Source organism: Antechinus flavipes, chromosome 1 (genome assembly GCF_016432865.1).
Source record: "Antechinus flavipes isolate AdamAnt ecotype Samford, QLD, Australia chromosome 1, AdamAnt_v2, whole genome shotgun sequence".
NCBI classification, from domain to species: Eukaryota; Metazoa; Chordata; class Mammalia; order Dasyuromorphia; family Dasyuridae; genus Antechinus; species Antechinus flavipes.
In genome coordinates, this window is record NC_067398.1 from 703,203,173 (window position 1) to 703,217,329 (window position 14,157).

Sequence of the window (14,157 nt, forward strand, 5' to 3'; positions counted from 1 at the left end):
GCGGGTAGGGCCGAAAGAGCAATTTAAAAAGATATTCTAACCAAATTGGCTCTGGAGTCATGGATGCTACATCACAGTCTGACAATGAGAATTTGAGCTCAGAGACTGGGAGAGAAAGAACGCAGAAGGAGGAAGGGAGAGGGGGTGGAGGAGAAAAGCAACCCTTTGGACATATCCCATCTATCTTCACATCAAGGCTACAATTTAAATAGAGGGTAATTTATTTCCTTTATCAAATTCTCTTCTTTGCAGACAAGCAGAATGATGCCATGGTTATTTCACCCTCTGCCCCTGTTAATGTCCACCTGACATTGAAATACTGATCACTTCTGTCTGCAAAGGCAGAGAAATAAAGGTCCCTTGACTTTGGGACTCTCAAGGTCAAGATCTTGGTGGATTAAGTGTCGGGACTTGGAGACTGGAAGATTTGAATTCAAATTTTTACTCTGACATTTACTAGCTATGTGACCTGGGAAATTGCTTTTTATTTCTCAAGGTCTATGTTTCCCCACTGATAAAATACTTCGTGGAGCTATCAGGAGATCCAGATGAGATAATGGATTTTAAAGGGCTTTGAAAACATTCAAATCAAATATAATAGTCATTTGGTGTTATAATTGTGAAGGTGATTAGTATTCATCTTGTTTTTATCATCTATTTAGATGGAGTTCACATCAAAATAGTCCTAAGATAGGTCAGGAAGTATTCAAATGTTTGTGCATCCTTTGTATCTCATATTCTTTTGCAGCAATAAAAGAGCAAATGCCAAACCTACCTGTAAAATCTCAGGGTTGTTCAGAGGCAGAAACCCACCCTGACAACTTGGAGATCCAGAGGGGCAGGAGGTAAAAGGCTGCCAAGGCCCAATTTAGAAAATTAAGTTCAATTTTGTTGGAAAACAGAAAAAATATGACCACCCTCCATATCCCCTGACAAAGATAAGAATTCTGCTGATTAAGAAAATTAGAAAAATTAATTTCTAAATTAATTAAAATTTCAAAAATTAAATTCTAAAATTAGAAAATTAGAAATTGAATGGGAAGCTAGGGGTCATCTTCAAAGAATTGATGTTCTTTGGGAAAATATACTTTGGCAAATATTGCCTTTCTCTAAACAGCAGGAAAAAAAAACAAACTAAGTAACAGTAACTTAAAGTGTTTCAAGATTTGCAAAATACTCTCTTCCCAAGAGTTTTTTTTTTAAGGTAGACAGTTATAATACTGTTATTCCCATTTTAAAGGTGAGGACATTAAGGCTTTAGGAATTAATTGCCCCAGGGTTTACATATAGTAAGCACTGGAGGTAGAATTAGGACCTGAGCCTCCTACTCTATCAAGTTATCTCCTGACAAAAATAAGAATTCTGCTGCTTAAGAAAATTAGAAAAATTAATTTCTAAATTAATTAAAATTTAGAAAATTAAATTCTAAAATTAGAAAATTAGAAATTGAATGGGGAGCTAGAGCCCATCTTCAAAGAACTGATGTTCTTTGGGAAAATATATTTTTGGCAAATATTACCTTTCTCTAAACAACAGGAAAAAAAACTAAGCAATAATAACTTAAAGTGTTTCAAGATTTGCAAAGTACTCCCATTTTAAAGGGGAGAACATTAAAGCTCTAGGAGTTAATTGCCCCAGGTCTCACATATAGTAAGCACTGGAGGCAAGATTAGTCTATTAAGTTATCACTATGTTAGTATGCATCTCAAATAAATATACAGAAGCACATGAGGATGCTTAGAAAACCTGCCAGGTAGCTCCAAACCATCAGGAAGAGTATAACATAAAATATTCAAAGTGCAGGAGGAAGAGGAGAGCCTATTATGTTGCCTTCCCTTCCAAGCAAAAGGCAAAAAGGTAATTTGTAGAGCAAAGGGAAAAGCAAGGCATGGAAGCTCCTAAGTTCTACGCTCTGCAAAGCTAGTAACAAAGAATCAGCCACTGCCAACAAATATCCTTCATGACTGTATCTATCATCACCACCAATTCCATCATCATCATCATCATCATCATCATCATCACCATCATCACTACTGTCATCTTTATCATTGCCACCATCATCACCCCCCCACCATCTTCATATCTACTATCACTACTACCATCATCACATTCACTATCACAACTACTATTGTCATCATCACCATCATCATCATCACCATTATCATTGTCACCATCACTCCCACCACCATATTCATATTTATTATCACTACTATCACCTACATCAGTACCATCATCACCATTATCATTGCCACCATCATCTTTATCATTGCCATCATCATCACCCCCACCACTATTTTCATATCTATTATTACCACTACTACCATCATCACCATCATCACATTCACTATCACCACTGCTATTGTCATCATCGCCATCATCATCATGATCACCATTATCATTGCCATCATCCTCACCCCCACCACCATCTTCATATCCATCATCACCATTGTCACCTTCACTAACACCATTATCACCATAATTATCTTCATCATCACTATTATCATTGCCACCATCATCACCCCATTACCACCTTCATATCTACTATCACCTTCATTAATACCATCATCACCATCATCACTACCTTCATCATCACCATTATCATTGCTACCATCATCTTTATCATTGCTGCCATCATCTTTATCATTGCCATCATCATCACTCCCACCATCTTTGTATTTATCATCATTATCATCACCATCATTACCTTCATCATCACTACAATCATTGCCATCATCATCACCCCCACCACCATTTTCATATCTATTATCACTACTACCACCTTCATCATCATCACCATCATCCCCATGATCACCATTATGTCATGTACTTAGGCACATGCCTTCAAAAAACCTAAAGAGGAGAGAGTACCAAGGAGAACCCTGCTGAAACAATCTCCTTGTCAGATCTAAAGTTATATTCTCATGTCCAACAACTTTGAGACAACCTTAAAAAACTTAAAAATCAACACCTTACATATATAAGGTATTGGGTAGGTGATTCTATTCTGCATACACTTGCAAAATAAAGATCTGCCCTTAAACCAAATTAACCAGTCATTCTCAAGCACTAAGGATTTTCAGCAAAAATCTGTTCTGAGTCCCAGGCTCACAGAAGTGGTATTGAATTCAAATAAATGAAATTATCTCTCTTTGGCACTGAAATTGGAATCAGAAGAAAAAAAACACATTTAAAATCTTTCCAAAGATATACACTAGCTGTGTAACCTTTGGCAAATCATTTAACATCTGCTTCTCTTTTTTCTCATCTTCAAAATGTGAGATTGATTCAATGACCTCTAAATTCTTCTTTAACTAAATCAAATGAGATTAAATTCAATGATATGTGTAAAGTGCTTTGTTAACCATAGAGTTTATGTGAGCTATTGTTATGATGCTATAAAATACACAATAAATTGTTCTAGGCAAGTAACTATTTACAAAGTTGTATTATCTTTGAAGTAGCCAAGGTTCAACCTCCCATCTGGATTACAGATAAATGGAATGGAGGAAGCCAAATTAAGTGAAGAGTCTGTATGACCAGTCTCTGCATCTCTTTGAGAGAGGAACCGATATTACAATACTAAGAAGCATAAGAGACTGAATTAATGGGGATGGCAGATCATGTGCTCAAATCTAAGCATCTCTCTGTCCAGGTTATTCTTCCAGAGAATAAGAGAGAAGTATAACAGAAAATATACTAAATTTGGAAGAAGAAGACCTGAGTTCAAATCCTAACTCTCTTACTTACCATCTGTGGGCTGCTGAATAAGTCAATTCCCTTCTTTGGGCCTCAGATTCCCTTCTGTAAAATGAAGTCATTGGACTAGATTGATTTCTCTAATGTAGTGCACTAGAAAGGATATTAATTTTGGAGCTGGATGAGCTGAGTTCAAATCCTGCCTTTTCCTTGTTACCTTGCAAGTTATTGTCTTGCTCTGTGAGGCAGGAGATTCCTCATCTATATAATGATGAGATAGGATCAGGGATTGTATATATTAGAGATCCTGTAGCACCCCTTCTCAAAATAAAGTTTTTAGATATATAAAATAAAATACAAAGGACATCAGATAAAATGAATTATATTGAAATAGTGTGTGTGCATGTGGTATGTGTTAATGTGTGGAAAATAGTTAATAGTGTCTACTATGTGCCAGGCACTGTGCTAGGTGTTTATTAGTATCTCATTTGATCCTTACAAGAATTCTGGGAAGTAGGTACTGTTATTAGCTCCATTTTACAGATGAGGAAACTGAGACCAGCAACTTGCTCAGGGACATATAGTTAATAAGTGTCTGAGGCTGGATTTGAACTCAGTTCTTCCTAACTTATGGATGAGTATTCTATCCACTGCAGCATCTAACTTCTCTCTGTGTGTACATGTGTGTACATATTTTAATATTATCATGATAATGATATAACAATAAATAAACTTTTTAATATTTTTAGTTTATAACCATTTTTAAAACAAGTTCATGGATCCTAGATTAAGATTCTCTGCACTATAATCTGTAGGATCCAGGGCAGTTCTAAATTCAGTGATCTTACAAGCACAGTATTTTCACCTTTTGTTCTTGTTTCTCATCTGTTTGGTTTTTTTCCATTCTTGTGGTTTTTTTTTTCTTCTGATCTGATTTTTCTTGTGCAGCATGACAAATATGGAAATATGTTTAGAAGAATTTCACATGTTTAATCTATATTGGATTGTTTGCTATCCAGGGGAGGGGGGAAGAGGAGGGAGAAAAATTTGGAACACAAGGTTCTGCAAAGGTGAATGTTGAAAACTATTTTATTGCATGTATTTGGAAAAATAAAAAGCTATTAAAATAAAAATAATAAACTTAATGATCTTTTGACTTATCTCTCCCTTCCCTTCCATTGAAATAACAATACTCTGAATAAAGGACAGAACAAGCCAGGTGTGAATGACAATATTTGAAAGCAAATGCGCCTGCCTCCCTCCCTCTCTCTCTCTCTCTCTTTCTCTCTCTCTCCATCCCTGCTTCTCACCCTCTCCTGTTACCAGGGTGTGATCCCAACCCCCATCTAACAGGGGATGGGGATAGCCTCAGTGTAATCAATGATAGGACACCACCTTCTTGTAGTAGTCTCACCTTGTTGATTTTGTTGGTTTTAGGGAGAGTCTGACTGATGTGCAGGTCAGAGTACCGGGGAGGCTTCCGCAGGGGTTGTTGATGTCACAGGGCACAGACTCTGTCCGGACTAACCTTGCTGGATCCGTAGGGGGAAAAAGCAATGATTTGAGAGTTTTAGTATGGCTTCTCAGCATACAAAACCAACTAATCAACCAACCAAAAGACAACTCAGATCCTTTTCCAGATGTCCTTGTCTCTTGCCTTCCAACAAAGCATATAACTGGGGCCACCACCTCCAGGAAGCCTTTTTTGCTCCATTCCCCTGATCTTACTCAGAAACTACTTTGTATATCCATTGTGTCGACCTTATTTATTATACATTTTTAACCTTACTTAGCTGTTATCTTGAATTTATTAATTTATGTGCATATTCTTTACCCAAGTAGAATACAAACTCATGAAAAGCAGGGATTATTTTGTTTTTATTTGTATCCTCAGTGCCTAACATACTGCCTAACAATAGTAGTAGGTGTTTAAATCTGTCTTTAACTGATTAAATGCCTTAAAATGCTATCTCTCATTGTCTCACATGTGTCAGAAGCTAGTGAGTGCAAATCCCATTTTTGATGCTTGCTTGCTGTGTGACCTTAAATAAGTTATTCATCTGGTCTCAGATTCCCTCATCTGAAATTAAAGGGATTGGACTAGATGCCCCTAAGATTCCTTCCACCTTTACATCTCTGATCCTGTATAGGTAACCTTTACTCTCTGAGGATAAGAGAGGTAACCTTTACTCTCTTAGTCTGAGGACTAGATGGATCCTCTGCTGCTTTTTATTTGTTTGTTTATCCCTCACAGAGTTGGGTCCACAACAGAGTTTTTATAAATGTAAATGGAACTGAACTTAAATCTCCTTGAAATTACTTTGTAGTTACTTTAAACTGGTTTATCTAAACTCTTTCCTATTTCCTCCTGCTTAAAAACCGTTGGACTATTTTACCAGCCCAAGAGATGAAACCGGGGAAAAGTGCAAATGAAGCTCAAAATCCTTCCAATATACCTACTTGTCAGGGACATAGTAAGAGGAGGTGATTTAAATTAGGAATTGGAGATTTAGAATGATCTCCAGATTTTATAGAGAGTCCAATCATGAATCAACTATTTACTTCTGAAAACTGGTTTGGGAGTTATAAGCTCATATTCAGTGTTGCTAAGCAGTTCTGGATTCTGCCATCATTTCATCTTCCCTTGGGCTGAACTCTTAGGATTATGGCCCTTTCCATCCATCCTATAGATGTATTTTTGGGGGTGGGGGAGGGAGGTTCTTCCTCAATTCAATGATTTGGTTAGCTGGTGAGATCTTTGAGAGAAAGGATTATCTTATCTGTTCCATTTATGCTCCAACCAATCAGCACAATGCTGGTACTTAATAAGCACTTAATAAAGGCTTTAAAAAATTCACTTACTCATTTTATTCATTCAAATGAATGTGGGTAGTGTCAGTATCCATCAGATTATTGTTTTTCAGTTGTTTTTCAATCATGTCTGACTCTCTGTGACAGCATTTGGGGTTTCCTGGCAAATACAGTGAAGTTTTTTGCCATTTCATTTTACAGACAAGGAAACTGAGCCAAACGACAATAAGTGATTTATCTGCTAATAAGTGTCTGAGTGGATTTGAACTCGTGAAGATTAAGTTTTCCTGGTTCTAAGCCTAATGCTCTGTGCATTATAGCGCCACCTAGTTGCCCTATCTAAAACAAGTCAACAAACACTGGTTAAGCACTGTTCCATGCCAGGTACTGTATGAAATGCTAGCAAATATAGCAAGTGCTTAAGAATCACCAGATGAATTTGGGAACAAGGCTGATTATCTCTGTAAAATAACATGATTGGGTATACCACCTTTCGTGTACTTAAATCCAATTTCAAGAGCAGAGTTTTTCTCTTGAATATTATTTATTGCAGGATAGCATTCTGTGGAAGGAAAAAACTTATCCATCTCTCAGAGGCCATCCCAAGGGCTTTGTTCCTCAACTGCTAAAAAAATTTCATTATTTAATGCATTACTTATCAGGGAGTCTCACAACATGGTGCCCAAAGACCATATTCTCGGGTTCACAAAGTATTTGGAATTCAGAATTAGAAACAGCATCATTAAATATATCAAGCAGTTCAAAGAATATTATATTCAGAAACAGCCTTAGTAAAGGTAATTTTCAGGTGGTTGGGGTAGTTGAATGATTACCAACCACTAAAAAAATGAAGCTATCTTGAGAGGCACCATGACATAGAGGTGGACATATTGGCTCAGAATTCAAATACTGCTTCTGTCATTTATTAGTTATGTCACTTGGACAACCTCTCTGGGACTCAGTTTTTTCATTTGTAAAATAAGTGGGTTTGTATTAGAAGCCCTTAAAGGTCTCTTCTAGCTCTTGATTTAGCCAATGAACTTTAAATTTAACTTCATTTCTGTGTTAGTAGACAGGGGTAATGGAAAAGATAATCCATAGGAAAAGCCCCACACCTCATTGAAATGATTCTATGATTTCTTTGCATTTACTTATTGGTATTGTTCCCATCTTCTTTCCAGTAGACTATACTCTCTTAGAGAGAAGGGACTATTTCATTTCTGGCTTTGAAAATCTCAGCCATTGTATATAGTAGATTTCTAATAATTACTCATTGTTTTGAATTAAATTTAGCTTTCAAATTGATACAGTTTGTTTTTTTTTCCTCTCAGCATCTAGGTTAATTGTGAAAATAAAATTACTTTCCCTGAGAATATACAATTGTCAGGAGTTAGGGGTTAACTATGGAATGGAGGAAGGGAATCATGGTGAGTGTCGGGAGAAAGTCAACTTTAGCATTAACTTTTGCTGCACATACTTCACAAAGTGGATAAGTCACCCAAGTGTGATTACTGCCTCTGTAAGCTAGAATCAAGGGAAGTTTAAATGAAACTGACGGGAAATCATTTACCCCAGAGACAACTCTATCCCCTGCCTCTCACACTTAATTAAGCCTCTGGTAGAGATCTGGATGGATAGAAAGAAATGTCTTCCCATAAGCAGGTTTCTCTTTAAGATCCACAAATTCATTCTTCTCTTTGCTAGGTAAAAAGAGGGCAGGGTGCTTTGAAAGAGGAAGGAAGGAAGGAAGGAAGGAAGGAAGGAAGGAAGGAAGGAAGGAAGGAAGGAAGGAAGGAAGGAAGGAAGGAAGGAAGGAAGGAAGGAAGGAAGGAGGGAGGGAGGGAAGGAGAGAAGGAGGGAGGGAGGGAGGGAGGGAAAAAGAGGAAGGAAGGAAGGAAGGAAAGAAGGGAGGAAGGGAGGGAGGGATGGAAAAAGAGGAAAGGAGGGAAGGAAGGAAGGAAGCAAGGAAGGCAAGAAGGGAAGGAGGGAAAAAGAGGGAAAGAGGGAAGGAAGGAAGAGAAGGGAGAAAGGAAGAGGGAAAGGGAGGAAGGAAGGGAGGGGGAAGGGAAAAAGGAAGAGAGGAGGGAAAGGAAGGGACGAAGGAAGGGAAGAAGGGAGAAGGAGAAAGGAAGGAAGGAAGGGAAAATGAATGGATAGAGACAGAGAGATAAGTGATAGAGATAAACAAACCAATAGATGTATAGAAGAGAGAATGAATGAGTGAGCATTTATTGATTACCGTGTGCTATGTGTTACACTATGTGGATTATGTGTGACCTCATTGCCTCATTACTTTTTCCTAAAAGATGAAATTCACAGTCTAGGTCCTTGACTGTCCATCCTCATACCCAAAGAACAGATGTAGCAGACAGGGCCTTAAATGTTCAGGAGATATTCTGTATCCAACAGGGAGAGAGGTAGAATAAATAGGGAGACCCAGTTGGCTGAACTTCCTTTCCAAGGACACAACCTGCAGAAAACCCTGGGAAACATGTGCTAAATTCTTACCTCCACGGTGGATGATCAGTAAATGGCACGGGGGAGCTTCTTTGGTGCATTTGTTATGACATTTTAACCTAAGAGGAAAAAGGAAATAAAATGAACATGAAGTTCCATCTATCCCAGATGCTCTAGATGCCTCTATTAGTAGATCTATAGCATCAAGGGATAAGTAGTCATGCCAGAGGACAAGGACATTTAAAGAAACTTTCCAGAGGACTCGGTCTAAAGAACAATATATTAGAAAGCAAGATATAACTATCTATCAAGGATCCTATGTCTCCGAGGATCTCACTTCTACCCATTCCAGAGAACTTTCCTGCTGCTCAGACCTCTCCTCATCTGAGATCAAACTTTTAGCTGATGAGTTAATCTCTTCAATTTGAAAGATCCCCTTTGAGGAGCTGTCCAATCAAGACAGCAAATTCATTTAACCCACTATGTCTGGCTAGCCCTCAAAACATGCTTAACATCTATTATCCCTTTACCCTGGGCATCTTTTACTTTGGGCAATCAATTTAACCTCACTGGACCTCATTATTTGCTTATAGGCATCTCCTTATACTTTTCACTTCACAGGTCTGTTCTTGAGTTAATTTGTGAGTTCATGTTCTGTTAATAAAAAAAAAAAGAGGAGTATCAAAGGTACTATTTCTGGCTGATATAATTTGTGCTTTAATAGAGAACCATGGAAAAGTAGAAAGAAGGCTAGATTTGAAAATAAACATAAGTTCAAACTCCTCTACTTATGCACACAATCCCAGTCCTCTCCCATCTCTTTCAAGAGTCAGCCTTGTTAATTATCCCCTATTTTTTTGAAAATTAATGTCATTTTTCATCAAAATTGATTTTTATCTCCTTCTTGCCATCATCCTCATTACCAATGGGAAAAGAGAAAGAAAAACAAAAGCTTTATTACAAATATACATAATCAAGCAAGATAAATTCCTGCTTTAGCCATGTCTAAAAACAAGATATCTCATTCTGCACCCTGGGTCCAGCATCCTTCTGTCAAGAGCTGAGTAACATGCTTCATCATGAGACCTCTGGAATCATGGTTGGTCGTTGTGCTGCTAGGAGTTTTTAAAGCTTTTAGTATTTTTACCATAGAGTGTTTTAGTGTTGTTACTGTATAATTGTTCTTCTTGTTCTGTTCCCTTCATTCTGCATCAATTCAGATTTTACTGAAATTATTTCTTTCATCATTTCTCATGATACAATAGTATTCCATGACATTGCTATGCCATAGATTATTTGGCCACTCCCCAGCAGATGCTCAACCTCCCCCTTAGTTTCTTTTTTGTTTGTTTCTACAAAAAGATGTTATAAATGCTGTTTAATACACACAAACACACACACACATATGTCATTTTCTTCTTTTTTTTAATCTCTTTGGCTTACAAGCCTACCTACTCATAGTTTCAATAGATCAAAGAGTATGCACAGTTTAATTACTCTGGGGATATAGTTCCAAGAATTCTCCAGAATGACTGGGCCAATTTAGAGCTCCACAAACAATGAATTCATGTCTCTATTTTTCTCACACTTTATCTGCTTTTTCTCCTTAATTTTCAATTTCTCCTTATCAGTTGGTTTATCCCCGATACCTACAAACATCTCCAATCTCCCTCATTCTTCATCCATTCCTACCATCCCTTCAAAGTAATATTCACTGTCTCTCTTTCTTTTGATAGTCGATGTGATTTTCAAATAAGGGGGGAAGCTATTTATATTCACTCATACTTTTTCACTACCCACTCACTTTTCAACCCCTCCTCTCAACATAAACTACCAATGATCTCTTTCTTTATTCCTAAATCTAAGGAGTTTTTCCTCAGTCTTCATCTTTCTGGCCTTCTCCTCAAAATACTACTCTTCCTGTAAATATTTATCTTCTCTGTTTTTTTTTTCTAATACTGATTTCTCCTGGTTCTTTTCCTATCTTTTCTATCTTATCTTATCTATTCAAATCCCTTTGAATTGCAATTAATAATAATAATAAAGCTAACACTTATTTAGTACTTTAATGGCTACAAAGTGTTTTACATATATTATCTTATTTGAAGTTTCATTATACACACAGACCATACATATAAATGTGTATATAATATATATTAAATTATATATATAAATGTATATAAAACATAATATATATTAAATAAAATAATGTAGTAATTATAATACATATATACATGCACGTGTGTATATATATACGTATACACACACACACATACACATACACACACACACACACATATATATATATATATATATATATGTATGTATATAGTTTTATATGTGTGTATGTATATATGATGTAGATTTACTCTCTTCCCCTGTCAGGAAGAAGCCCATCTGGCTATTATCAGGTATAGCCATTTCCTAGACTATCCTGTTTGTATAGAGTATTTGTGAAGATGAAACTCTTTATTGACCTCCATTGTCTATCCCCCAATCTCTGTGCATCGGTGAACAACTGTTGAGATATTGATTAGCATGTTTTCAGACCTGGTACCTGTTCTGGGACTTGGTCTGTCAGGTGCATTCCCTTTGGTTCCTTGATCCTTCCCTCTGAGTTCCCACCTTTATTTCCCTGGTTTCCCTTAGAAAACCCCAAGTTTGTATTTTTCCTATTAAAAGATCTGCTCATGAGAAAGATCTTTGCTAAGCTCTTTTCCAGGACTATAAGGCACTCTTTCTCATAGTGTCTTCCCCTCTAACAGCATCTTTACTCTAGCCGACTTTGGTTAGTCTGCTAACCTCCTCTGTGGATCTACCCTACAGTCAAGGGTGTACTCGGATCTCATAGCATATTCTTTTAATAGATTCTTCCAGATTCCTGTCCTCGGTAATCTAATTGCTCTCCCACCACTATTTCATACTTGCCACTCCTGGTGCCTATTTTGCTTCTTATTTTGTTTGTAATCTCTTTCCTAAATAAACCTACCTTTTGACAAAGAGAATGGCCATTATGATTTTATCATATGTTTATTTCAAACTAAATATTGTTAGCCCAACCTCATCATAGATATATAGATATGGATATATAGATAAATGTGTATATATATAGACATACACACACAGAGACATACACACACACACATATACAGACATATATGCGTGTATGTATGTCCCTTCCCACTATGATGGAGCTTTATTCTAGGGCTTTATCTTAGACCCTTATTTCTTTTCTCTCTACAGTTTCTTGTGAAAGTCTCATCAGCTCCCATAGATTCAACTAGCATCTTTGTAAATGACTCCCAATTCTATTCAGCTCTCTCCTGATTTCCAGTCTTTCATTCCCAACTGTCCAACTGATATCTTCAGATGGCTCTTTTATGAGCGTTTCAAATTTAGCTTGATGCAAAGTGAGGGGGAAGAACATATTTTTAATCATTGGAGCTGTCCATACATAGAATGTGCTGTTTCAATAAGTGGTGGAGTCCTCTTGATTAAAGGTGTTCAAGTCCATTCTGGATGGGCTATTTCTCCAGCATTTTTTAGGAGATTCTATATACACATGCATAATGTTTGAGCTAGACAGTCACTGAAGTATTTTCTAATTCAGAAATTCTGTGACTTGGTGACCATTTATCTTTTCATTATCCTTGTGTCACCTACAGTTGGTACTATCCTGAGATCATGATATGTCAAAGTAATATATATATATATATATATATATATATTAATAATAGATAATAAATAAAGTAATAACTATTGTTAGAGTAATAGTTATGTAGTAATAGTCATATCTCTGGAAGAAAACTGGTGTTAAATTAAAAAGCTGGTCTTTGGTGACAGAGCACCACTCAGGGTCCTAGGACCCATGGTAAAATTTCACAAAAGTAATCCAGTCAATTTTACTTAGGGAGTTTTATAGGATCATAGATCCAGAAATAGAAGAACCCTAAAAAGTCATCTGGCCCAACTTCCTTATTTTACAGAGGAGAAAAACTGAGGTCTAAATTAGGCGAGTCTTGCTCAATATCCATTAGAATGTAAGTCACTTAAGGACAGGGAGTCTGTTTGCCTTTCTTCTTGCCCCCAAAGCTTATCATCACGCTTCAATATACTAAGCATCAAGGTGACTGATTGACATCACACAGGCCATAGGAATCATAATTTGTGAGGTTTTTTTTTTAGTTTTCAAAACGAGACTGCAAATTTTATGAGATATGGAACTGCCACTAATCTAAGTGCTTTTTCTCCCCCCCCCCCACTGGCACAATGCTTTGAACACAAAGATCACTTCAATATTTGTTGAATCCAATTTCTTGAAACTGAATAATGGAATACAATGGGAAAAGATAATGCTGGACTTAGACTTTGTATTCCGGGTCTGTCCTGAACAACTCAACTAACTTTAATAATCCATTTTGACTGGCTGTCTTTCATGTCTGGAATACTCTCTCTTCATCCTCATCTCCTGATTTTCCCAGCTAACTTTAAGTCCCAGCTACAATTCTACCTTATGTAAGAAGCTTTTCTTGATCCCCCTTACTTCCAATGCCTTTCTATATTCTCCTATTTACTTTTCATACAGCTGCTTAAATGTTGCCTTCTCTGTTAGAATGGGCTCCTTGAAAGCAGGGACTGGCTTTAACCTTTGGTTATATTTTTATTGACTGGCTGGCTGGCACCGAGCAGAATTTATAATTAGGCTAATTTAGAACTCCTTACTATGGGAGCTGTCCAAAAATGAAATCACTTGTCTTCAGTGGTAGGGAATCCCCCTTCATTCAATTCAATTGAATAAATATTTGAGTTTCCTACTATGTGGCAGGCATTGTGATAAGCAGTGGAGATACAGCTACAAATAAAAATAAAGGTGATTCCTGCCCTTGAAAAGCTTACAATTTTAAGGGAGATGAAAATGCACAAAACTGGAAAGTGTGTGTGTGGTGGAAGAAACACCAGGGTTACCAGAGAAAGGGTATTTTTTTTTTTTTTGCTGAAGCAATTGGGGTGAAGTGACTTGCCCAGGATCACACAACCAGGAAGTGTTAGGTCTCTGAAGTCAAATTTGAACTCAGGTCCTCCTGACTTCAGGGCTGGTACTCTATCCATTGCGCCATCTAACTGTCCCAAAGGTTATCTTTTTAAGCAGAGTTTGATCTGTTGATTGTTGAATGTTATTGAATATGGAATTAC

General features: G+C 36.9%; 1 protein-coding gene across 1 annotated transcript in view; it reads right to left on the reverse strand.

The window, feature by feature from the left end:
- KSR2 (kinase suppressor of ras 2) overlaps positions 1 to 14,157 on the reverse strand; it is a 562,622-nt gene that overhangs the window by 128,020 nt on the left and 420,445 nt on the right. The window contains 3 exon segments of the mRNA XM_051972874.1: positions 5,111 to 5,181; positions 5,184 to 5,228; positions 9,016 to 9,083. Of these exon segments, the coding sequence (XP_051828834.1) occupies positions 5,111 to 5,181; positions 5,184 to 5,228; positions 9,016 to 9,083 (184 nt within the window).